This window comes from Macrosteles quadrilineatus, unplaced genomic scaffold (assembly GCF_028750875.1).
Source record: "Macrosteles quadrilineatus isolate MER2022 unplaced genomic scaffold, UCM_ALF_1.0 Scaffold_2__2_contigs__length_208266976, whole genome shotgun sequence".
Taxonomy (NCBI): domain Eukaryota; kingdom Metazoa; phylum Arthropoda; class Insecta; order Hemiptera; family Cicadellidae; genus Macrosteles; species Macrosteles quadrilineatus.
Genome location: NW_026542595.1, coordinates 166,907,586 through 166,934,904, shown reverse-complemented (window position 1 = coordinate 166,934,904; position 27,319 = coordinate 166,907,586). Strand labels below are relative to the sequence as shown.

The 27,319-nt window shown below is 34.6% G+C and overlaps 1 protein-coding gene across 2 annotated transcripts; it reads left to right on the top strand.

Annotated features, from left to right (window-relative positions):
* Positions 1 to 43: 43 nt before the first annotated feature.
* On the top strand, positions 44 to 27,319 carry LOC128985934 (DDB1- and CUL4-associated factor 8-like). Of its 2 annotated transcripts, none has more exons than XM_054405925.1 (13): positions 44 to 302; positions 4,568 to 5,140; positions 6,096 to 6,239; positions 7,050 to 7,164; positions 9,319 to 9,554; positions 10,643 to 10,814; positions 11,908 to 12,073; positions 12,739 to 12,869; positions 16,144 to 16,263; positions 16,822 to 16,890; positions 17,326 to 17,442; positions 22,030 to 22,178; positions 25,832 to 27,319. In XM_054405925.1, exons 1-12 carry the CDS (start codon positions 289 to 291, stop codon positions 22,168 to 22,170), a joined length of 1,998 nt encoding a protein of 665 aa, XP_054261900.1. In that variant the 5' UTR covers positions 44 to 288; the 3' UTR covers positions 22,171 to 22,178; positions 25,832 to 27,319. The 2 variants fall into 2 exon arrangements, with proteins under 2 accessions (XP_054261900.1, XP_054261901.1); XM_054405926.1 differs by lacking the exon at positions 44 to 302 and adding an exon at positions 1,806 to 1,995.

Here is a 27,319-nt window from a genome sequence, read left to right as displayed (position 1 = left end):
GACTGACTGAATCGGATTGAACTGGATCGAGTTAGGTATCTTTCTTTTCATTAGATTCTAAGCTTTCTAAAGGTCTGTCTCTAAGCGCTGTTTGTTCTCTGAGCCGATCGTAATTGTAGCAGACAGCTGACGTGCATATTAGTAAACAGTAAACAGGTAAACAGGTAAACTCGGACCGATGACTGATGTGTTTTATTATGTTTATCATTGTTTTAGTGTTAAAAATCAAAAGTAGTGATATACGTGGTGCATTATAAGAAGATTTAAGTGGTTTTGAAGTGCTGGTTGATGATCGTGAAGAAGTAGGTAGTGATATTGATGTAAATTATCAGCCAGATTCCTAGCTATGGTTAGGCTATGCATTCTTAGCTAAACACTATGTACTGAAATCCGTTTTTCGCTCATAACTTATTTATTTGATAACTTACCTCGCTATATGTTGACTTACAAATATTTTGTAAATGTTTGAATATAACAATTTCTATAGAAAAAATAATTATAAAACGTCCAAAATGTCACTCTGCTGGTATGTCCCAACTGTGCTATAGAAAAGGTTATATTAAAACTTAAAAAAAATATTCCTGTACTCAGCAGTTCTAATTTCTAAAAATAAACAAAGGATACCATTCATTAAGTATAAACTTTATCATTTAAGTACAGTATACAATAGCATAGATAAAACATACTTCCAGCTCAGTGGTTATATTGCTCACCTAATAATCCAAAGGGCACCGGTTCGATCTGAGAAAATTGTGAAGCTTTTTGATGGTTTGAAACTGGACCCAGCTGTCTCTGATCATTGGGCTTTCAATAAATGGGCCTGACTAATGAATCATCAGGTCTTAGTCAGTAACAAAGCTACACAAGGCGTTGCACATTGCTCATTCTTCAAACTTGTTGTAACATTTCAAAATTCTGTTTTATATTCACCACATGACTTTTCTATTATCCAATAGAATTACTCGAATTAAAATTACAATTGCGTAGCATGATTTGTCTAGGGGGGGTAGTATTCCAGTCGCGGACACGACTTCCATATTGGTTAGTTGGCAGATTTTGTGACGTCACGTTTCACCTGGGGGGGTAGTTTTCCGGGGGATAGTATTCCGCATCCCCGCACTCCATTACACTCATATTTGGGTTACAATTTACACACATATAGGTGGCGGTGGCGTCCCCATATCAAATGAACATGAATATATAAGTGTAAGAACTAGCAACTTAGACTTAAAACGGGACTGTCCCGTTCAAAACCTTACCGAACCTTGTTCGAGAAACTTGCAGCACCACAAGTCCGCCATCGTCGCTTTCTCCTTGCATCAGCCAAATCATAGATAAAATATACTCCTGCCAAATGGTTAAGATTTATGAAATACGTGAAGGATAAAATCACACGCTCTTTCGCCATACAAACTAACACTGGAGTGGACGAAAAACAAATTGGCATCTTGTTCCCGAAACTGTGTTACAAAGTACAGATTGATGGTAGCTGATCAATGGTTTCATTGGCCAGACTAGTATAATGCTATTAATAGAGGACATTATTTGTCCAATATAACCATTTTAATCTTGAACCATCGAGTTCGCAATACGATACATTATGCTTAAACCCATAATCAACGACGTTTCTGGTTATTAGTGGTTACTGTACTCTTTTCCATGTGCTAGCCTGCATTTTCTGGCGTCTGCACTCATGATGCACACCAGCTGTCTTGTCTGTCACCTACCTCAGCTCCACACACAGTGACAGCTGCTTAGAAGCATGCAGCAACAGCAAACAAACAAAACAAGCTGCTTGCTAAGCAAAGTAGCTAACAAAATTGCAGCTAAAGTGCATTTCCATTTCTGATGCAGCATCTGTTTGTGTTGAATCCATGTAGAAATTGAGGTTGCTTCTTGTTATTTTAATTTACGTTTGTGACTCTAATTCCCATTTTGTGGGTTCCTGTATACCTAGAATACATTTTTCAATAATTGTGATTCTAAACGAGAAATGTAAGTGATACTCTGATACTCAGCTTTATTATTAATGAACGCAAGGCTATACAATCTTGTGTTAATTTTACCAATGTTTTTTTTTATGAATTCGATATTTAGGCCTATACTTATAGTTTTCTTAGCTAAGGTCTTAAGAAGTTTCTTTCTTAATTAAATGTGTCATGTGGTCATATCCCCCTCTGAGGAGTAAGTTTTAGTTTTAGGTATTTTGGGGAATTATTGTGGCAAGATTTTTCAAACATTGTTTTTTCTTTAATTTATTCTTGGTGGGTAAGGAGCTATAACTAAAATGCAATCCACCCAAATTTCTGGCTGATCAAATTAAATTTTAAATAATGCAAGGTAATAACTAGGTCTAAGTATTTTACTTAATTTCTTAGGTCTAAGTTAGGGTATTTCAACATACTGTCCAGGGGTTACAGTTTCTTAACTGGGCTATGCTTATGCTAATATCGATAGAAACTATCGATTCTATTAGTAAACCTTCATTCGGTTTTTTTCATTAAGTTTATCAGCAAGTTTGGTTTGTTAGGTTAGCCTATTAAACTTACCTAGTTAAATTGGTATTTATTCCGTATAGGTGCCTCCAAACAAATTTTTAATTTTGATATCTTACTTTATAGTTTTTTACCTCCTGAATCCAAATATACCATTATTTTTCACCGCTGATGAATATTTCTCAAGATATCGCCGTAAAAACATACTTAACATTACAATAAAGAAGATAGGATGGATAACATTTCAAGTGATTCTGTAGTCAAATAACTTAATGTTCTCTATAATAGGAATTTCGTCACATTATGGAGATATAGATGGACTAATTACATGTAGTGGCTGCACTTTACTTGACGTCCTACACTCATTTGAATGAAAATATCGATCGATATATCGATTAATCGATTGCTTCATTCGATATATCGTTTGGTTAGTTAGGTAAGGTTAACCTAACCTAACTAACCAAACGATATATCGAATGAAAGAATCGAATGAAAATATCGAATCGAAAAACCAATCGAATGAGTGTAGGACGTCAAGTAAAGTGCAGCCCATGTAGTTCTTATTTAGGCATGTCAGGGTGGTAGGTCGTGCTGTATGTGAATTGATACTTACTTGATACTTGATACTTGTGTCCTTAATCCTTGACCGACAATGTCGGATAGATTGCGTCATAGGCACATTAACATACTATTTATTTACATATTATTTAAAACTAATATTTACTACTAATATTTACTATATGTAATTGGTGACTGCATTAAGTCTTTTGAAGTTAGGTTAAATAGATTAGGAAGGTAAAGTTTAGGTTATAATGTATTGAGTTGTTAGTTTATATTGGCGACATAAACTAACAACTTGATACATTATATCCTAAACTTTAACTTACCTAATCTAACCTACCTTCAAAGGACTTAATGCAGTCACCAATTCACATAAAGCACGACCTATCACCCTGACATGCCTTTTCTGACATCAAAAGGAGTTTGCTTACACATTCTAGAGGTTTGGTTAGGTTAGGTTATGTTAGAATAGCGCCATTTAGTATGTAATTTCTAAACGGCGAAATATAAATCAATAAATCATTAATAAAGATAAAATACTGGTAACAATAATACATTATTAACTTATTGGTCTTAGAAAGTGAAAAGTGTAACTTAATCAGGTGATTTTCATATTGCAGAATCAGAGTTAGCTAATTAAAGTTGTCACTTCCATTTGCTTGACTATGATTGAAAACAATCAGCTGGTTGGTTTACTTAACCCATAGTATATTCCACTTGTAAATTTCATCCATCCTACCTTGTTTATTGTAATGTTGTATATTATTACGGCAATATCTTGAGAAATATTCATCAGCTGTGAAAAATAATGGTATATTTGGATTCAGGAGGTAAAAAACTATAAAGTAAGATATCAAAATAAAAAAAATTCGTTTGGAGGCACCTATACGGAATAATTATCGTTAAATTTTATAATTCAGGTACATAGTTAAAAATATTGATTACTACTCGATATTTTTAATTTGATAGTTTCAATGGATATTAGCATATCCCAGTTAGTTAAGCAACTGTACCCCTGTCGAGGCCTAACTTAATAAGATAGGTAGCCTAAATAAAGTAAAAGTAACATAACAAAACTTTAAGAAGGAAATTTTAATAAATGAACATGGTATCTTTGGTAGGGTATTGGGGTACACTTCCATATCTGTTGGCACAAACAATCGAATGATTAATATCGATTGATATACCTATCGATTATTCGGTATATCGCTTGGTTAGTTAGGTAAGGTTAACCTAACCTTACTGACCAAACGATATATCGAATTAAACAATCGAATAACCGATATTACTCATTTGGTTACCTTTATCTTTACCTTCTGTCGTGAACTTCTACCAGAGAAAACTGGATTGTTCATGTCAATAAAACATTTGGTTGTATGTGCCAACAGATATGGAAGTCTACCCGGGTATTGAAGAAAATTCGAACTGAGGCAAATAGTTAGGCTAATAGGGAAAATTTTTGATCAGTCTACTTACTTCAACCAAACTTAAGTTATATTCCCTATTTACAGAATGTCAAATGCTGAAGGTGGAGGAAGTTCCAAGGAAACTGATGAAGAAAATGGTGAAAGTGAACGTGAAGTAGGCTTAGTTGAAAGAGTAATAGAAGATTCCTGTCAAATTCCTTCTAATGATGAAGCATGTAGTGCAAATGAAACACTTAGGCCTACTACATCAGGAAAAGAACCCGAAAAAATCGAGCAAGATGGAGAGGCTAGTGAAGGAACAAACGCTGAAGGCTCATCAAATGCAGATCAACGGATTTCCGAGAGTTCAGAAACAACCGTTGACAACGATGTCGGTTTTGCCAGAAGACGAAGGAGTGTTGGGAGGCAATATCGACGGAGAAGTGGAGCAGACGAGTCATCTGAAGAGGATGCAATGTCGTCTGATGACTCTGAGTGGTTACCGTCTCGTGGCCCTTACCAACACTTGCAACACTTGCTGTCCAGGTCATCGTCAGACTCGAGTAATAATCTGTCGATGGAGTGTCAAGCCAGCGAAGACGACAAACCGACACCCAAAGTTCTCCTCAAGTGTAAGCCTAAACACAAGTGGTTTGCCATGAGAGAAATTGTGGGCAGGTAAGAGTCTAGATGTTGCATAGTTTAAATTGGTATATTATAGGCTAAGTTAAGTTAGATTGTGAAGAGCAAACAACCATCCTTTGAAAAACTAACTTATAAATCTGCATACTAATCAAGAACCCATCTTTTTTTTTATTTAACCATCTAAAACTTTTAGCATTTTGCAAAAATTAAGATAACTCTATAGACTAATAGGAACTAAGACTTAGGCTACTCAAAAGATTTTTGCCCTTCTACTCTGCCATTCTATCATAAATGGTAACTTGTAAAAATAGGGCGTAAGCCTATTACAAACTTTTGAGTTGAAATTTCTCTAAACATAGGCCTTACCAATTAAAATAAACAGAACAGGAAAAATTGTCTCTTGACTTCTTGATTGTATATAGATTTCAGTTTTGATAGCCTATTAGTTGTAGTAGCCTAATTTAAGTTAACTGCTAGATAATTTGTAGGATTAAATAAAGATTTAGGTCACTGTAATGAAAGAGTTCTAACTTTAGCCTAGGCTATATTAAATTTTTTTAACCATCCATCATAGTTAGGCTAGTGATCGTTAATAATCATGAACCGTAATTAATTTGAATCTAGGCCAGCCCTAGAGTGTTACTGATATCTATGATAAAAAGTAATATTGTACCATAAAAGCTGAGTTATAAGCAATAAGCCATAAGTTATTTATAATAATTGTATGCTTTAAGTTAGCATACAATTATATATAACTTATGGCTATACTGTATTATTAGGTATTTTTAACTATAACTATACTGCCTTACTAATTTCATAAATAAAACTCGACTAAGAGAAAACTAAAATTGAATAATTTTACTCTTGTGTGTTGATCTAGACGTAGGAGACATGCTGAAACCATCTTCAATTTCAATCAATCAATTTTTCAGGCATTAGTTTCACTGGTACCCTATAGTTTTTATTTCTACTTTTGTCACTTTTACAGGGAAACAGGTTGGAGTGCTCGCTTTCAAGGTCCAGAAAGATTTCAGCATCGATATTACGGATCTTTACATGCAGTACAGCGGTTAGAACTCATGTATAAATTAGACGAACATCGAGGATGTGTTAATAGCCTAAATTTTAACAGGTAAGACAAGACTCCTTCTATTGTTGTCAGTTTGACCAAACGGTATTCTACTGTAACAAAATAATATCTTTGACTATTCATACAACAACTTGACATTCCATCCTCATGTTAAAGTTGTAGCCAGGTTTTTAATAAAATTCGTCTTAGTTGATGTGAGCCACCTACAGATTGCGCTGATCTAAATTACTGATTTGTGCCGATTACATTATGGTTTTTACCAAGTCAAACTGATGGAATAACATATTATGAGCTATAGCAACTGTTGTGACCCAGTAACTATGTCAGTAACAAAAAATAAGGTACAAAATAGAGTTTTAGACACTAGCGCAATCTGTTACTGGCCCACACAACTACATTCTTCTTTAGTAAAAAATTGGCGACAGCTGATCCATATAGATGGGATGTCTTGTAATTGTATATGAAGAACCCTTTAACCTTTCTGCATGTATTACTGGATCAGTTACAACTACTGTTACTGTTGATGAAATTTGTCTTGTACACTTTTGGTCAACCTGTTACACATTATATTAAATCTAATATTCCTAATGATTTATATGGATGTGCTTGAATTTCTTTTAATAACCTAAACGGACATATTTAGTTTAAATTAACTTTATTTCACCGATAGGACGGGTTGAAAATATTTTGTCGTGTTCTAATCTTTCATTGCAAAAGTTGTAGCAGGCCTAAATCATATTCATAAGTATTCCCAATTAATTTGTAGACCTACTATAACAGTGTTTTTGGTGTTTAAAACAAAAAACCTAGTTCAAATCTGAAATAAGACTAATATTTATCTTTACCGACCAGGTCTGGACAACTACTAGCCAGCGCCAGTGATGATAAGAGAGTCGTGTTGTGGGACTGGGCTGCGGACAGGTCTATACTGAGCTTTGACAGCGGTCACAGCGGAAATGTGTTCCAGGTAATTCTTTGAAGATTTTTGTGTTACTTCCTAACTATTAAATTGTTATGATATTCCTATTTTTTTAATAAGCCTACAGTAGACTCCCTCTTATCGGGACACCTTTTAACTGGACATCGGTTTAACCGGACTACACTCGGCGGAAATGACATCTCTTTAACCGGACAATTTTTATCAGCACATTGGTTTAACCGGATTAGATCGGCAGGAAGTGGGCAGTACTGAAACGACTGCTCTCGTGTGAAAGATTTGAGACCAGTGATCAAGTGTCTAAATACAATGCTCTCATAAATTTAAGTCGAATATCACAGTAAACAGTCCGTTTTAACAAGTTTTTGGGGACGTCGGTTTAACCGGAAAACCCGTTACCTGGACTGGCCTCGGTCCCGAGGAGTCAGGATGAGAGGGAGTCTACTGTACCAATCTTGCTTTGTATTAGAAAACATTCATTAACTTTTCCATTAGGTTAAGATCACTTGTATCCTAATTGAACCATTCCCAGACTGCTTTATCGGCTTTATTTTATGACATCAAAGGACGGATGACCAATAAATCTACATTATGCTTCATTATCTGCTGTGAATGGGTAGGGTAGGAGATATTTCCGGCAATTCTGTAGCCATTCCGATTGGATTTTGTATGGTAACCAGCTGGTTCGTGCCACTAAGACAATGATTTCCCACACTCTGAAGAAGTGCTGTGGCTGTGACCTTTTACTTTACATACAACGCTACTGCACTGAACACTTTTTTTGACTTGTTAAAATTCAAGTTAATTTGCTTTTTAGCGAATTTCCCTATACTTTTGCATTTTGATGTCCACAAAGAACAAAAACACTACCAGTTGTGTGTGTTTTTTTTTTTTTTCTTTTTTTTTCTCCAATCTCCAGTGGTTGAAAAAGTGGTCAGTGACCACGAAAATTTCTACTTTTAATTTTGTGATGTTTTATGTGTCTCTATGGACTTATTTAAAGGTAAGCCTGCTTTCCTGTCAATTTCCTTAATAAAAAAGGCCTAATTTGGATCTTGAAGTTTGTTGTTGAAAATTCCAAAACAGTGTACATTTTAATTCCCATCTTTTATACTCCTATGGAGAAAAAAACAGTTCTAGTTTAGCCTACTTGTTAATGGATGTATGTTGATCAAATTTGGCAAATGTATTCATTTCATCCCATATAGGCTACTATTAATACTAGTATTAACATACTACTATTATTAACATACTACTATTATTAACATACTAACTATTATTAACATTTGTTCAAAAAACACTTTTTACCTTCACGTAGCAGCAAATCATAGTAGGTACTTGTTTGAGGTTTTCTAACTTCGTCTCTTTAATTAAGTCATTTATAATTTCATTTCATTTTAGCGAATTTCCCTAAGGGGAATACCTATTACCATAGGAGGCACGGTAAGACTACCCGAGATCGATATACTTATTGATTTTGATATCCCCAGATGCCAAAAACAATATTCGTTCAAATTTATGTGTATATGACTTATAAATCTATGAGTCTGTGAACACGATTAGGCCTAATCGAGTAATTTTGGTCCGATTTTGAGGAAATTTTGCTTGAAGGTGTAGCGCTGAATTAACTTAAATGAGTTTGTGAACCGGCAAGATCAGGTCATAGGTACAATGTATTAAATGGGGTTTATAAATTTTGAGAAAATGGGGTTTTCAAGCCCTTATAACATGAAAATGCCCAATTTTCATCACAGCCATTTTGTATAAAAAAATAAATAAATTTGTAGGCCTATAGTGAAGCTTTGTTGTTAAATTTTCCTGAGGAAATTCCCAAAAACTATTTGTTCAAGATTCCTGTGTTATTCTTATGGAAAAAAAGAAAAGTGTTGTAGTTGCTTGTTTGTGGATGTATGTTGATCATATTTGTCAAATTTACTAAATCAATCCTACAGGCCTAATTAACATTAATTTGGTAAAAAAAGGAACTGTTTACCTTCCCCATAGCAGCAAACCTAAGTAGACATTAAATCTAATGTTATTTACATGGGGAATAAAATACAACTAATTTATGGAAATATTTTTTTGTAAAAATCCTATCAGACAAATTGAATTTTGCTTAGACTGCAGGTTTGCTGCGGCGGGGGTGTTTTAAGTGTTGTTTTAAAGTACTTTTTCATTTTCTAGGCAAAATTCCTGCCACTGAGTGGCGACAGGCACATTGTAACTTGCGCTCGAGATGGCCAAGTGCGTCTGAGCGTTTTGAGTGGCATGGGAGTGTGTAAAGGCACTCGGCTGTTGGCGCACCACCAACGACCTACACACAAGCTGGCGATTCACCCCAACACACCACATGAGTTCCTCAGTGCAGGGGAGGATGGTCTAATTCTCAGCCACGATGTCCGCTCCAACAAATCCCACAGGTAAGAGTTTAGGATGTAATATAGAGCACTAAGCCTTAGTAGGATTTTTTATGGATAGCCAGGCTTACCCAAATAAGAGTAGGCTGGCTCAAAAAACGCAAAAATTAATGCTATTGTGTTCATTTGTTGTGTTTATTGTACGGTTATGTGTTTTTGTTTTGGATTGGACTCTTTACATTCAGGTAAATCTGCTATTCTCACAAAAAATCCTGAAGTGTAAGAGTTCACAGTTCTCATATGATGCGTTTGTTTGTAGTAACCTTTTCTTTGTCTATTTAATTTGGACTGGATAAATTTCTTGTGTTTAGAAAAAGTAACTGTCGAATGTACTTTTGACTTTTACTTTCTTCCCATGTACCTACAATACTTAGTGTTAAGGTATGGAATTCTTTTTGTCAAAAGTTCCGTGTTAGAGTGGTAGTTAGAAGTTAGTGATGTTTGTGTGAGTGTGTGTATGTTGTGTCTGTATGAATGTGGATATGTAGCCTACAATGTATAGCTACAGACCACACCTGAGGTCCGATTTGGATGAAATTTGGTATCTGGATACTAATCCATGGTCTCTCTGGAGTTTTTTTTCATTTTTTTCAATTTTTTCTATAAAATAATGGAAAAATTTGATTGTAAAAAATCAGCATGAACAATTTAGTTTGAAATGTAGGCAAATGAAATGTTTGAAATGTTATAGTCCTTTTAACTTTTAAACAAAATTGTACAATCCCCATTGCTTAAACATTACGGTTTAAAAGATAAAGAGAAGCTTATTATATTTGCTTTTCTCATAAAAACCCATTAAATAGGCTAAGGAAAATACCCCTACTGAAGCAAACCTCCTAAGTGAATTTCAAATTGTCTGATTAGATTTTTACTAAAATATTTTCATAAATTAGTCATATTTATTCACTATTTAAATAATATTGAGATTTAACAAGTACTTTGGTTTTCTGCCAGGGGGAAAGGAAAAAGTGTTTCTTGGATTAAATAATACTGTTAGTACATGATAAAATAACTGAACTTGTCAAATTTGACAAAAAAGTTAAATATGACAGAACTGCAAAGTACTGTTATAACCAATGTTATGATTGCAGAGTGACCATTGTGAAAGAAGCAAGCAAGAAGGTGGGGTTGTACAGCATCCAAAGCAACCCTGCGTTCAGCGATGAGTTTATTGTGACTGGTGAAGACCAGTACATCCGACTATACGACAGACGGAAGATCTCGAATGGAGTCCCTTTAAAAAAGTTCTGCCCTGTTCATCTGGTACAGTCATAATTGTTTAATTAGTTGAATGAATAAGTGATCAGAGGTAGATTATGTTAGTCTGTCTAGTGCCTTTCTCAGTAAAGTACAAAAACTAAAATTCTAACAAAGAGAAATTTGGTTCTACTATTTCTTTCTTTCCAACTGAATTCCTCTACATTTAAAATGCGGTCAGTAATCGCGAAATATTCTACTTTGAATGCGTAGTGTAAAGCTTTTCTATTTGTTATGCTAGGGCAGACTTTTTCCCATTCGGGTAAGCATTTTGTTCCAACTATAAGCAACTCAGTATACTAACTTATTGGTAAAATAACGTAAAAATGGCCAAAAGGCCGCATATCGGGAGGGAATAAACTGAAAGTAAGAAAGTTTATTTATTTTACAAAAAAAAAAAAAAAACAATATACACAGGGTGCTTGATATAAGTGTGCTAGTGTGCCAGCTGTTTTATTCGAAAGTTATAAGAGATATCAAAAATGTAAAATTGTAACTCCTTTGGATTTTTTTATTTTTAAAATTTTGGTCGAGTTGAAAAAGCCAACTTTGATTTTTCTTATGGAAGACCCCATATTTTATGATTTATTTAGGAATTAAATTCCATTCATACGTTTTTATTCTTGGCATTTTTTACTCATTTAGGAGTTACAGCGTGTTAAAACTAAGAAAACATGATATGCAGTGTACATTCTGCGCCATGGAGTTCCTATACGAATAAGTTTAGAGAGAAAATGCTAAGAGTTAGTCCTAAAATTGCATCTGCACCCTGTATTTGACAATAAATATATACATACTAAGAAATAATTTTATCCAAAATAGCAAGTAATGTGCTTTACTGTTTAAAAGTGTTCATTGAAATTGATAGATCTAGATATTTATAGCTCTTGTGGAGTAGATCTAGCTATTTATAGCTCTTGTGGAGTCTGAACAATCTCGGCTTATTGCCACAGACGATTTTAACATCGTAATACTTTTTTATTTCGATTTATTAAATTACCTGTATGTTTTGAATGACCAATACTATCTTTAATGAAGTTTCTACAAACATGTTTGCAATAATTTCAAATAGACCTTTCTAATCTGTAATGATTTTCAGTTAAAGTCAGATTCGCTGCTGCATGTAACTTGCGCCGTGTTCAACTGTAATGGTACAGAAGTGATCGGGTCATACAACGATGATGACATTTACCTTTTCGACACAAGACTTCCACCAGGCACGGACTACCAGCATAAATACGAGGGACATCGGAACAGTATGACAGGTAACGTAGAATCACGTCTTAAAATTTTAAGTAAAATCTAAATCTTTACTATTGATACAACTAGACATTCAATCCCCATATTAAAGTTGACACCAGTTTTTTTATGAAGATCATTAGTATTTGATGTGAGCCACCGATAGATTGTGCTGATGTAGATGTAAATTACTCATTTCTATTGAATATACACACATTTTTACTAATTCAAGCTAATGGCTGATTCGTCCATGCACTATGAGGTCATTTATTTTGTTTTTTTAATAGTTTACAAGTGCCAGGCATTAAATCTATCTTTTTCATTTTACAAACTTTTTCAAGTTTGGGGAGAGTTAAGATTTTTCCTCTTTCATTATTTGTCCAAAAAGGGATAGAGTTTAGAAGAAACTTACACAAAGTCTAGGAAAGAACGGCAGGTCTATGTTGTTCCCGGTGAATGCAAGCTGAAATTTAATTCAAAGTTACAACTTGAACTCGTCCTAATTGGGTCCTTTAAATACTATCTGACTTTCCCCCATGGAAAGGCCAAAAGCCATCTGTTATATACATTTATTTTACTTTTGGTAGAGTAAATAACTCTGTTTCATGGTTGATTCAATTGAACATTTACGGTGAACACAAATTAATTATCTATTTAAGATTTTCAAAATATTTTTGTGTTTTGTTTTCAGTCAAAGGTGTGAACTTCTTCGGACCCAGAAGTGAGTTTATAGTCTCAGGTTCGGACTGTGGCAACATCTTCTTCTGGGACAAGAGTACAGAGGCAATTGTGCAATGGATGAGGGGAGATGAGGACGGAGTGGTGAGTAACTGTAATTATAGTAGAGTCCTGCTATTCAGAACCAACTAAAACCGAACCCGGTTTGGTTTAGCGGGAATTTTGATTAAGCAGATTTTAAAAATAATATCAACGTATCATCAGCAAAAAACATTGCGACTTTGATCTACGTTCGTGCAGCTGTGGTTGTGAAAGATGTTGGTGTTATGGTCGCGATTACGAGAGAGGATGGCAATGTTGCTGCAACATTTTAGTGCATTGAAAGATTCTCCAAAATTTAGTTTGAAATAGGCAGATTTTGGAAACAGCTGGTCTAGTACTGTATTTTTGATGGTCATATTTGTTTAAACATATTATATTTTCTATTGTTATTAGCTATTACAGCTTTGATTGTAATAGTCCAAGCAAACTAAACAAACTTACATAGGGATCGTTAAAAAAATTGCAAGAAAACGTTTTATGGTTTTATTTTGTAGAGCTGGGTTTGCAGAATGACATACTAAAAGTTGCCAAAAATCGGTGCACGAGAAAACCACTAAAATCACAATTTAAAATGGCGGCTTTTTCCAACATTGGACAAATTAAAAAAACATATTTCACATGCATTTGTTATACACATTTTTTGAGATATTGACTTGGGACCACCGCCTGTATTTATTGGGGGGTTAGTACTTCATTTTGATAGAGAACATTTTTTTGGCCGCCATCTTGGATCCGCCATATTGGACATAGATAATTTTTTTTCAATGTAATGATAGTGTTGTGACACACATTACCAACTACATTTTTACACAGATTTCAATGCCGAAATCCGTTTTTAAATATCTTTATTCATTTAGAAGATATATTCAAACGAAAACTCTCCACCATACATTTCTTAGGGACGTTTCGTAGTTTGATAATTGTTTTAAAATAATTTTTCTTATATCTCCAGTTCTTATTGACGCTTGTAGTTCGTTCTAGGCTTAAAATATTTAGTAATGTAAGGGCTTTCATTTGAGCTCTTGATCATTAAAATCAGACGAGTTAAAGACCAGCTACGAACCTCAGAACAATATTAAATTTAACTTTTTAGAAACATATTTTTATTAAAAGATTTATAACTCGGGTTGTTAATACGACACCAAGTTCTTTCTGATCTCAAATTACTCAGTGAATGTTTGGCTTTGATTTTATTAATCACTAAACAAAATCTGACAATTTAAAAATGAGTCATGGTTCTTAATTCAACATTAAAATGTATTTATTTTGAAATTTGTCTTTAGTTAAGGACATATATCCCCAACCCTAATAACTCCCGGAAAGTAATCCATAGCTTAATTAAAAGTCAATAATTTGGCGAATTATTTAAGACTATAAAGAGTTTTGGGAGTTATTTAGAATTGGGGATATACGTCTTTAACTAAAGACAAATTTCAATATAAATACATTTTAATGTTTATGATCCATGACTCATTTTAAAATTGTCAGATTTTGTTTAATGATCAATAAAATTACAGCCAAACATTACTGAGTAATTTACTGAGTAATTTGAGACCAGAAAGAACTTGGTGTCGTATTAACAACCCGAGTTATAAATCTTTTAATAAAAATATATTTCTAAAAAGTTAAATTTAATATTGTTCTGAGGTTCGTAGCTGGTCTTTAACTCGTCTGATTTTAATGATCAAGAGCTCAAATGAAAGCCCTTACATTACTGAATATTTTAAGCCTAGAACGAACTACAAGCGTCAATAAGAACTGGAGATATAAGAAAAATAATTTTAAAACAATTATCAAACTACGAAACGTCCATAAGAAATGTATGGTGGAGAGTTTTCGTTTGAATATATCTTCTAAATGAATAAAGATATTTAAAAACGGATTTCGGCATTGAAATCAGTGTACAAATGTAGTTGGTAATGATGTGTCACAACACTATCATTACATAAACAAAAATTATCTATGTCCAATATGGCGGATCCAAGATGGCGGCCAAAAAAATGTTCCCTATCAAAATGAAGTACTAACCACCCAATAAATACAGGCGGTGGTCCCAAGTCAATATCTCAAAAAATGTGCATAACTGCATGTGAAATATGTTTTTTTAATTTGTCCAATGTTGGAAAAAGCCGCCATTTTAAATTGTGATTTTAGTGGTTTTCTCGTGCACCGATTTTTGGCAACTTTTAGTATGTCATTCTACAAACCCAACTCTACAAAATAAAACCATAAAACGTTTTCTTGCAATTTTTTTAAGGTCATATCCTATATTTCTCCGACTATAATATTGTGAGTGTGATACTGTATTGATCCTACAGTAGTACATCTGCTCTCCCCACTAAAAAGATAATAAAGGCAAACATTTCATTTTAAACATTTTATATTTTATTAATATCTCTTATCCCAGCTATACCAAGTAGAATGCTCTACTGTATGAAATAAAAATATCACAGGTCAAAATTTTAAATCAATACAATGATTAACAATTTTAGAAGAGCATTGAGCACATAAATTAGAAAATGTATTATTCTAGTTACTAAAGTTTGAAAAATAAAAAATTTAAGAATTTAAAATATCCTTACATTGTATTTATTAAGCTAGTACAAATAGTAATTTTTGTCTGCCAGTAAAATGATTTATAGTGAAATGTGTTAAGTTTGAGGAAAACTCAGGCAGCACTAAAATGATAGGAAAGATTACATGGTTGGTGTTTAATCTTTTCTTAGTGAAATTTAAGAAATTTTAGGTGAAAATAGCCTTTCAACAGAGTAAATTAATGCAATCGTAGATGGCTCTAATTAAGTTTGATATACATTATAATATTGTAGGCTAAGTGTTTCTTTTCACTTTAACTCCAATATTTCAATGCTGCTATTTTAAGTATCATCATTCTGACCGGAAAACAAGCCGTTTTTAGTTTTCTAAATTGTCCACAAAAAATAATTGTTTTTGGGTAACTTCAAATAGAGGACAGAAAAAACATATGGTAATTTTTTTTGGCTCGCTAACCTCAAAATTTGTTTATGGCACATTAAAAATGTTATAAAACCGATTTTAAGTTATGTTTGTAAACAACAGAAATATATACGTTGATGACGACTTTGTATCACTTTAAATTATTTGGTATAATTTTGTAACCATTAGAAGGTTATTTCCACAGTATGATGAAAACAGTTGTTCATCACACGGAGCGAAAGTGTCTTTTTGGTACTTAACCGTCGCCTCGCTTGTAAAACATGATTGCATACCAAAAAGAACCTCTTTCACCATTTTTTTTTTTTCGGTGATGAAAATTACCATTGTTTTTAACTTTCAGGTGAATTGTCTGGAACCACATCCCCAAGTTCCCATCATTGCTACAAGTGGATTGGACTACGACATCAAGATCTGGGTGCCGTCTTGTGAACAAGAGCCGACACTGAAGGGGCTTAGATCTGTAAGTATGGCTTTTGCTAAATTGCTTTTTAAGATTCCACAAAATTATTTGACACTATTCTTACTAACCTGATCACCTGTTACAAACAGTTCTAAACGTTTGTTAAAAAAATTACTCAATTTTGTAGGAAGTTTTTGATTAAAGTAAACCATTTAAAAACAGTCTTATGCATTGTTCTGATTTTGGTCTACACTATTCACTGTGATTACAAAAGATATTGAGACTGCCGAACTCTTGTATGTATAGGTGTCAGGGACGTCTTTCTGTTAAAAACCGTAATCGGAAAGAGACCACTTTGGCACAATAAACTCAAAATCTGTAGAATAATTAGAATATTTCACTTACTCTAGCTCGTCCAACCAATAAATGAAAAATTATAATTTTAATCCAGAAAAAAAAGGTTTGCAGTCATAGAAGGTACAATATTTGCCGTCACATTTAGTGATACACTTTTGTGCACTATACACTCACATTGTATAACAGAACCACATCACTACAATGCAATTAGTAGTGAATCATGTAGACAATTTTCGGCACACGTTCACTCTCATTTTGCAGGCTTTGGAAAATCCCAGAAGGCAAAAGATCCGAGGTCTGAAGCCTCTGGTTCAAAGCAGGGGTTTTGAGGTATTTATCCTCCCACTTAAACCTATAAAAGTTATATCTTAGTTCAGTTAAATGAAGTTCCAATTCATAATTTTTCACATTCATGAATTTTTATATGCTGCTAGGCTAGTTTTCAAGCCCACTCAAAAGATTTAAATGCACACGAGATACATATATGGGTTGTGGTAAAACATATTTAAACCCTAGTATGTCTTGCTTTTTTTGTCATGTCATAACATTATTTAACATTACAAAATACACTGATCTCCACTTTTATTGTTGAGACAAACCACAATCAATCAATCAATATCAATAATAAAATATATTAATTTTGATCCTCTGTGCCAACACACATACAGTACGCTCACACAACATTAGTCCCAATATATTTTATAGTAGGCCTATTTGGGCAAACATTTTTTGTAAAAATTAAATATTCGGATTTGAATGTTTCAGACAGTCATAGGGAACCAAGGTAATCGTGAGCATTACCGAAGTCGAACGTCCGATCCCTTCGACCACCGACAGATGAGATGGCTATGGCAGCAGATACAGCGGTTCGAGCGAATAAGGGTACGTCTCTATCACACACAGTAATTTGTATAAAACTTATAGTTTACTAGCTGTTTGCCCGTTCTACGTACGGGAATCTTGTAGTAAGTTAACACCTTATATTCAGAACAGGAGTTGGTTTGCATATTTAGTGTGCATTTTTCCAGATATGATGGCAAAACGATAACTGTTTAGGAATACATATAAACCTTCTCAAATACAATATCTCACAGTTTCAAAGCCAAAACTAATGCTTCACAATTAAATGTCACCCGATCGTGTTAGTCCATATTTTATATCTAACGATGAAAGGAATTGCTTTACAGTATAGATCTATGAGGCATAGCCCTAAGGTAGGCCTGTAATTGAAAGTTACTTTCCACACTGGTTAAAAGTAGTTAAAACACTACCTCAACCTCACTACTGCACACTTTTTCGGGTTGAAATTTTTATTAACAATGGTGCTCTTGTCTTTTTTACGAAAAATAAGGACATTACAGTAATGCATTTACCAATAGACATACACTCACAAATACAGAATTGAGTCTACACAACATTTTGGAGTCCAGACAGAAAACGCCAAAAATTATACAGTAAGACATCGATTAAATTTAATAAGCAATAATGTGCAGTGTTTATAAATAAATAGTGAAAATAGTGATGTGTTTGTATGTAAAGATTATTCTTACCGGTACTGCTACCACCGGTTCTAAGGATAAGTAGCAGTACCGGTACCAAAAACCAACGTTTACATTTGAGAAAAGAACTGTAGTACTTACGACTAATTCAAACTGTCCTTCTAATCAAACTGTATTATAGGTGTAAATCAGTTGGCAATTATATAAATAAATAAATACACACAGGCCACAAAACATGTAACATGTAACGTAAACAACGTAAAGCTTTGAAAACTCACTATGGTTTGCTAAAGAAAAAACTTTCACTTGATGTGGTGCAGTACCGGTACCGAAGTTATTAATCTTCTTTGGTTTAAATTTTTTTTTTAGTTTTCGAAAATCAAAGTAATTTCCTATTAATAGCATTGTTTGTAAGCAGCTTTCAATGTTAACATATTAATGACAGTTTGAAGAAACCAACTTTATCCAAACAAAGGTTTCTTAAGATTACGTAATCTCTAAACGATAATCGGTACATATATCTAGCAAACATTCGAAGGAAATGTGACAAAAAACGCACAAATTCGGGGTTTTGTAGGTTTGTAGTTTTATTTCCTAAGTAGGAAAAGTACCGATATTGTTGTCGAAATGTAAGTAAGTAGATACCAAAAGTGACACATTGGAAAAGCGAGTTTAGCTACATCTGTTAAACCTCTGTTACGGTACGATCACAGCGAAATCAGAAAGATCTTCCAAGATCCCAGCAACATCCACGATCACCCACTGCAGTCGTGATTTTTTACTTTGCACTTTACACAACTGTCCTTGAAGCGCCGTCAATGAGTGGAAACCTTTGTAAGCTACGGTATTGGTGACGATGATTAAAAAAATGTAAGTTTCCTTGCACTAATACAACACTGATTCACGGTATTTTCCCCGGTTATCAAAACTCAAGAACAATCGTTGCATTTGCGTAATTAAACCGGTTAAGTAAGGCACAACGTTTTTAATCTCACTTGGTTTGGATGTGCTGACAAAACTTGATCGGAAATGGTTGCGGTATTTGTAAACAACTTTTAATGTAAACATATCAGTGACAGCTAGAAGTGAGAACTAATCCAAACAGCTGATCGTTATTACATAATACCCCCGCTGCAGCAAACCTGCAGACTAAGCGAATTTCCATTTGCCTGATTGAGTTTAGACTAAAATGTCTCCTTAAAAATATCACATTTATTCCCTATTTAAATAGAATCAGTTTAACACATACTTAGGTTTGCTGCAACAGGGAGGGTAAAAGTGTTTTTTTTAATGTAAAATGTTAATAGTTAGTAAGAAATAAAAACATTTTCCAAATTTGGGCAAAATATGTTAATAAACAAGCACACTACAACGGTTTACTTATTCTCCATAAGAATAACATGGGAATTTTAAATTAACAATTTTTTGGAATTTTCTCCGTAACCATTAGGCGCATTATAACGCTTCAATATACTAAATTATTTGTTTTTTTAAGCTCTACAAAATAGTTTGGAAAGAAATTTCAAAATTTTATGTTTTTTGGGTCAAAAATAGGGAAAACTCATTTTTACCCCATAAAAGCCCCCATAAACCCCTGTTCCCATGGTCCGATCATGCTGGTTCGCGAACTCGTTCGAATAAACGTAGGTTTACACGTTTGTACCAAATTTCATCAAAATCGGATCATTTTTGCTCGAGTTATCGCGCTAACGGACACACATATATATATATATAAATATATATATATATATGAATTTGAACGGATGGTGTTTTTGGCCTCTAGGGACCTCAAAACGAAAAAAAAAATCGGTCCCGGGTCCAGGTCTTACCATGAGTACTACGGTAATAGCTTATTCCCTATATGGGAAATTCGCTAAAATGTAATGTAATAGTAAACATTGGGAGAAAATTTGACAAAAATCGAACAAAATTGGGTTTTTGGTGGTTTGTTATTTTGTTTACGAAGAAGCGAGGCCACCGACAGATGAGATGGCTATGGCAGCAGATACAGCGGTTCGAGCGAATAAGGGTACGTCTCTATCACACACAGTAATTTGTATAAAACTTATAGTTTATTCATATAAACAGCTGTTGAAAGTGCATTTTTTTTTTAAATTAATGCTCATTTTTTATTTATTTCGGCCTACTTATATTCTAGTTATTGAAATTAAGTACGATGCTTGTGTGTAATCAAAGTAATAGATCTGGCTAATCTGAACCTTAACCCTTTCATTGCTAGGCCAATAATTCATATTTTGTAAGATTTTTTTTTTTTGCCTTTTAATTCCATTACCCGTTGTTGAATTTTAACTGTCATGTTGTCACTATTTTATTAATTAGGCTAATTTTGAATAATAACACAATAAGAAAATATATAAGAAAGATAAATCCCGGTATTTGTAGTAAACATCAAATAAAACTTAGTTTTTGTTGTAATTTTCCTGGTTTTCCTATAAATTTTTATGTTCTGATAGCATTATTTGAAACCGAAATCTCACAAAATCAAAAGACATATAGTTTACAATGTAATATTGAATTTAACCCTGATTTAGTTGGACGAGGTTATTGTAATATAGCAATTTTAGGGAAACTAATGTTTTGCAGCAAAGTCTCAGGAACACATTTACTACTACTAAAACTAAAAGATTGCATCTAAATCTAAATAGTCCGTGACTAGCTCGTGCTGCTACCTAGTAACGCATTGAACAACCATCTGCAGCGCCATCTGTTCGCAATCGGTGGCGACAGCTTAAATACCGGGTTTTGACTCCCCAGTCTTCAAGCACAGATAGCCGAGAAGGCTAGGGCGTGTGTCACTTGGCCAGTGGCATTCGTCTGCTCGGGTTCGAATCCCGTCCTGTGTGGCAAATAATTGGTGACCTGTGTGTTTGTAGCGATATACTACAACCACTGGGGCATAGTGAGGTGTTCATAATCCTTGGTTTAGACATACACCTCGAAATCATCGGATTGGGCGAATCTTTTAGCTAAGTGGTTGGTAGTGTATCCTATGAACATGCAGGTCACCAATGGCCGTTTTGCTATTTTTTTTTTAAATAACCTCCCTCTCTATATCCCTTAGGGTTTTTTTAAAACAACGATATATCGTTTCATAGCACTGAAAGGGTTAACACGTTCAGTTGGGCATACCTTCAAACAGGCGCTCTTCAATATCATTCCATTATTTCAGTCTGTGAAAGTAGTACACTCAAACACCCAATGGTAGCAGCACTGCCTGAATCCGTAGTGTAGCCATATTCTTTGTAATGTAGCTCAAAGAGAGAAAATCCCGAAACCGGGACAAAAGCATTGCCAGACGTGGTTTTAGTACCAACCTATACTAGAATAAAGCTCGCATTCTAAGCTACAGGCTGGCAACGATTATAACGTTTCCCAGAGCAATGGTGTAGTTCAATTGGCGCGACTACATCAATAGATGTAAGCCGATAGGAGCATATTCGCGACACATTGATCAATTGATGAAGCCCGCACTGAACGTGTTAAGGAAGAAAATTTACTGTATTTAAATTAAAACAAAGCAATTTGTTCTGTAATCACTAATCACTTTGGCTGTCCAGCCAACTGGGAAACTGGAGAACCGTTGAATTGTTTGTGAATTTTTATGACCAGAAAAAAGTCAGTGAACTATACATAATTGTCAATAGCCCATATCTGAACATCCATTTGTTGATGGCATTTGTTAATACCATTTTATGGTCGAATTGTTCTACTAAGAAAATTATAGCAAAAAATTTGTGATGATCATAGTGGTTTTTTTATGATTGTGGGAGAAATAGTCTGTCATAAAAGTACTTAGTTTTATTTTTCCATGCAGTTTCACTGTATTTCTCTGTATTTCTGACGCGAATGCGGTCCCAAGTATTTGAGATTACTGGGACTCTAGTGTACACCGAGCTGTGTCTTGATAGTAATAGCTTGTAAATGTTCTTTAAACAAGTATTCTCCCCAGGGTGCTCCGAATACCTCTACCACTCGTGGGGAAGGAGAGGGGGGTGAACCTGGCAGCAGTCCAGGACAAGCTGTGTCGTCTACCTCCAACAGCTCTGACGAAGAGGCTGATGGAGTGAGACCTCAATGTACACCATCGTAGGACTCAAGGTAGGTGCAATATACAGTGTGCTTCTTTGTTTTTAATTCATTTATGGGGGATTTATGTTGTTGAGGGGCTTTTGCAGACGTTTCCTATCTAAAAACGTCTTTCAAAATGTTTCAGCATGTGGACACTGATTGCGTCCTCTGGTGAAAAAAATGATAAAACTTAACGAGATTAGTACACAAACTCAGACTAAGTAGGAAATTCGCAAAATAAAAACCCCATAAAAAGTGTATAGCAGAAAAACAAGAAATACAAAATCCATAAAGATAACAAACAAAAACTCAAAAGAATAGAACCAGATTATATTTACTTAGAATTTTAATTTTTTTTACAGTACAGTTCTCTAGGTTTGTTTTTTTTGTGATTTTCTGTATTGAAAACTTGTTCTATGCCGCGATGGGAGATGTGTTCCCATTAAATAAATATACAGGTTGGAGCTAAAAGAGTATTTGTGTTTTCTTGTTTCACCTGACTTGCGTATAACAATACAGATAAGCTTTGATGTTTTAAAATATAAAACTGTAATTTTTAGAAGGGATTGAGTGAACTTTACTGTGAGGTACTTCGCTAATAAGAAATGTGGTACAAATTTAATTTTTGCTGATGAGTCCTGATTATCTAGCCATTGGTTATCCTACCGTTATTGCGGATGATCGAGTACTGTGATATATTCACCTTTTCTGTGAAGTATGACTGTCGACTGTAGCAGTTGCAAGGGACTACACCCTTTTTTAGGGGGGGGGGGAGGGTTTGAGGTATTCATCTACCCCTTGCTACTTCAGCCTTTTAACTTATTGTAGCACTCCTCAACTCAGTCTGACAATTGGCAAAGCCTAGGAGCTGTGAGATGCCCAATTTCCTTCCTCATCTCGATAGGTTCCAATTTCGGCCTTCCCAGTGATTTCAACCTTTTTTGGGCCGTCTCCGGATAGTCCAGTTATAAGTGTTCAGAGGTTTCCACCTCATTTTTGCATATCCTGTATTGGTCTGTCTGTGACCTCCCTATGGTTCTAAGGTGTTTCCTAATAGGTCCATGCCCAGTTAGCATCCCTATTAGTAATCTGATATCCCCCTCTTTAGGCTCAGTAAGCGTAAGCCTTTCCAATCTTTCATTGAGGGGTCTATTAGTGTTTTCGAAGTCCTTAGTCCTGTGTTGATCCTCTAAGCCTCTGCCTTCCAGACCTTTGCCCAGTCTCGGACTTTGGATACTCCAGAACTAATCAGGGTACCTCAGGATTTGGCCCTGCAAGCTGTTATTTTCCCCCCCTCCTGGCCAATGCATCAGCTTTCTCACTCCCCTCATGCCCCGAGTGTCCAGGGACCCAAGCTATTTTAATTCGATTCTACTTAGCTAGCGTTTTGAGGGTGTTTTACCACCCTTTACTGTTTGTGACTCTGTCACTCAAGACCCCAGCACCTTAGTTGCAGCTTGGCGGTCTGAGATGATCAGTATAATTTCCCCTTTCTCAAACTCTTGTCAAGGATGGTTTTCACCTATCACCAGGGCCTCCAATTGAAAAAAAACCGTCACTGTGCTTCCCAGGGCAAGGGAGATGTTGGTTTTGTTACCATAAACCTCAATCCCGAACTCTCATCCTTCCGACTTCCACCTGTTTAAAATACCAGGAATGTTTTGCCTATCTTAAGATTGTCCTGTTGCCAGGCCACTTTGTAAGGAATCTCAAAGTCGTACTCTTTAGTCCTGAATATTTTTGACATATTCCATGGTCAAAAATCATGAAACTAAATGGCTTTTTAGTTCCATGCCCATACTCAGGGGGTGACCCTTAGGATCCTCTGACCATACTGGGAACATATTTGCCAGACTGTCACTTGCACCTCAGTACTGACTTCTTATACTGTGCAATTACGTAGTTCTCTTAGACAAAATCATTGACAGTAAAAATTAAATATGTTTTAAGCATTGGTCATTGCATTCTCGTATAAGTAAACACCGTTTTACTGATGCCCGAGAAGCATCAGCTTTAATAGATAAATAAGCTTATCAAGCTGGTCTAGGGGTAGATTGCGTGGCTTCAATTCCCAAAGACCCATTATCAAACCCCGACAATAACCAATGGCTTTGGCCATGACATATTGCTACGATCCTCAAGGCAGGTCTCTCTTGAAGTTGTGTGCAAAAGCATTCCAGGTTAGAGATTAGCATCCAAGGATGTGATCAAAGACTTTAAAAAACTATGCTTTCTTCCGTTATCATTTATGAACATCCATATAACATTTAATTGCTTTAGTGGGTATATTTTTATCTGTACGGATTTAATATTGCTATTTTCTGTTGTAATCTGAAAGTTCAGTCAAAATTAATTATATAAATAAACTAGCTGTGTACCCGTTCTACGCACGGGGATCTTATAGTATCAGTTGAAACCTTCTTATATGATGAACAGTAGTTGGTTTGCATATTTTCAGATATGCTGGCCAAACTATTTATTATACATAACTTCATTTTATGTCGTTTGTTGTTGTTCCGGATCGGTATGACAATCAATAAAAGGCTAAATTACCTGTGTCCGCCGGTCGTTCCTAATGTATCCTATTACAGGAGATGCATTTCGGCGAAATTAAATCGCCATCATCAGTCCTAATATAAGGTCTTGAGCTTCCCCATTAGGTGCGTCTCGGAGTTTTTGAAACACATACAGGATCTGTACACTTATACACATAACGAATAAAACATAAATACACGGTAGGCCGACTTTTATTTTTACTATGGACAAGTAGACGCGCGTCGGTCGTGTGCCGAGTCTTGACTGAAAACGCTCATTTAAAAAATGTAAGTTTCCCAGCAATATACAACACTGATTCAAGGTCTATTTCCCGGTTATCAAAACTCAAGAACAATTTTATGCACAAAGAATCTCTATTTTCATTTACTGTTACCCTACAAATTATTGCACTTGCGATTAATTAAATCCGTTATGTAAGGAAAAACGTTTTAATCTTAATTGGTTTGGATTTGCTTTCAAAACGTGATCGGAAATGGTTGCGGTATTTGTAAACAACATTCAATGTAAACATATCAGTGACAGCTAGAAGAAATAATCTTGATTTGAACAGCTGTTCGTTATTTCATAGAAGAATATGTGCTAAACATTGGGAGAAAACTTTACAAAAATCGCACAAAATTGGGTTTTTAAACGTCCGTTATTTTATTTACAAAGTGGTGACGCCATATTTTAATGGCTAAAGACAATCTCGCCAATCCAGTGAATGCATTAAAATGATTTGGAACTTGATATGTACTCTCGTTTTTCAGGAGTAGGCCGCGTAAAATGTCTCTTGGGTCGTAACAGACTGGAAGACAGACAGAAATTTAGATGAGACTTGTTTCGGTTTCTCTAATGTATAACACGTAAAAATAACCTAAAAGTTTATGATTCTGAGCAATGTACAGACAAAACTCTAATTTTATTTATATAGATAGGCTACAGTTTTGAGTTTTGTTGATTTATGTCACTTTTAAATCTTCCACAACATGAAATTAGTGTGGATAATCCTTAGCAATTGTTGAGTCAATCCAAACGTCTTAAATTTAAGTTTAAAATTGTAGTCATGTTGTGAGAGTTTGAAAATCATCCAAATTAACCACCATGGCTCTGTTAGGTGTTTATTTACAAAGATTCATATGTTTCAGACTGTTTCGCTGATCTTTTCCCTTCTTGGTATTTCTCTATTGTCAGGCCTCCAATAAAAAAAAAACACTCGGACTGTGATAAAGTGTTTATATTGTAAATAATTATTTACTTGATATATATTATTGAATAGATGATTTAACATTTCCTAAAAAATGCCACGTTCTAGCAAATAATTGAACTCTTTAGACTTTAGAATATGGTTAAAACAAAATTAAGCAAGTATTTTATGTTATTTTCCAATTTATTGTGCTAACAGCTGTGTCATGTAGTACACATTTTAATACAAGCCATTTCTTTTAAGCTACAATTTTAACAACAAAATTTGTAGCTCTTATTTGAGTTGTAACTCAAGGACCTATGTGAACAATTAGTAATGAAACAAGACCAAATAGGTGTTGTCTGAAAACAGTAAAACTGTTAAAAAGAGTCTGCTAGGCTCTGAGTAGCAAATAGGAGAAAAATAAGCTTTGTTTCTATTATTAAATGGTTTCTATATAGGTTCCCATGCAAAACTCAGGCACGAAATTCAAGTATGCTATCATTTTGTTAGTAAAAATTGTCATTACTGTACCATATTAACCAAGTCAACTGCTAAATTCCGCCATAGACAAATAGAATAAATATAGACTCTTAAAGGAAGGTTCCGGCACTCGCCGCTAGGAGTGCCGTGTAGTTACGGCGCACACCGCTGCAGGCGAGGAGCGCAGGAGCTGTATGTAACCAGCAGACGTTGCAGCAGTGTGTGCCGTAACTACACGGCAAACCTAACGGTGGACGCCAGAACCGCCACACGGTGGTGCGCTGTATGCTAACCGCAGCACAGCTGATGGTCTATATTTATTTTATTTGTCTATGATGCCGCAGACCAAATATTTAGGGATCTGTCTAGTCTTGGTTTTATATTTCTATCCTTTTTTAAGTTAAAATCCTCTACAATACAGAAAAACTTCTACCGAAAATACAGCTAAGCCGTTTTGTATAACTTATTCTTTGGTTAATCAATGGTTGGAAACTAAGGTTATTTTGGATCAATGGTCTGTAATTTTTTTACATTTTTTTATTACCGTTCTTTTAAAATCTACATTTATATAGACAAAATATATCAAACTTATTGACAAGTTTCTGATGACTTTGGGTTGCCAATTAGTCGACCCATGCTAAGGACAATTCCCGTTGCCTAGCCAATGTTGAATGTTCCAAGTTGAGGTTAGAGCTGTGTCAAAAACTGAACACACATCTAGTTTGTTATTCACTATTAATTAATTTATTATTATTTTTAAAACTCATTTTATATCATGTGTTTTGTGTTAAATTTTAGTAGATGTAATATTTAATTTGACTTAAAAAACATTTTAGGTAGTGTGAATTTAACAGAGTGAGTTTTTCATGTATTTGTAACGTTTAACGTTTAAAATTATTTACTTGTGTCACAACTTTGTCTTGGCAGTTTTACGAAAATTATGTTTGAAACAAATTGAATTTTTTAA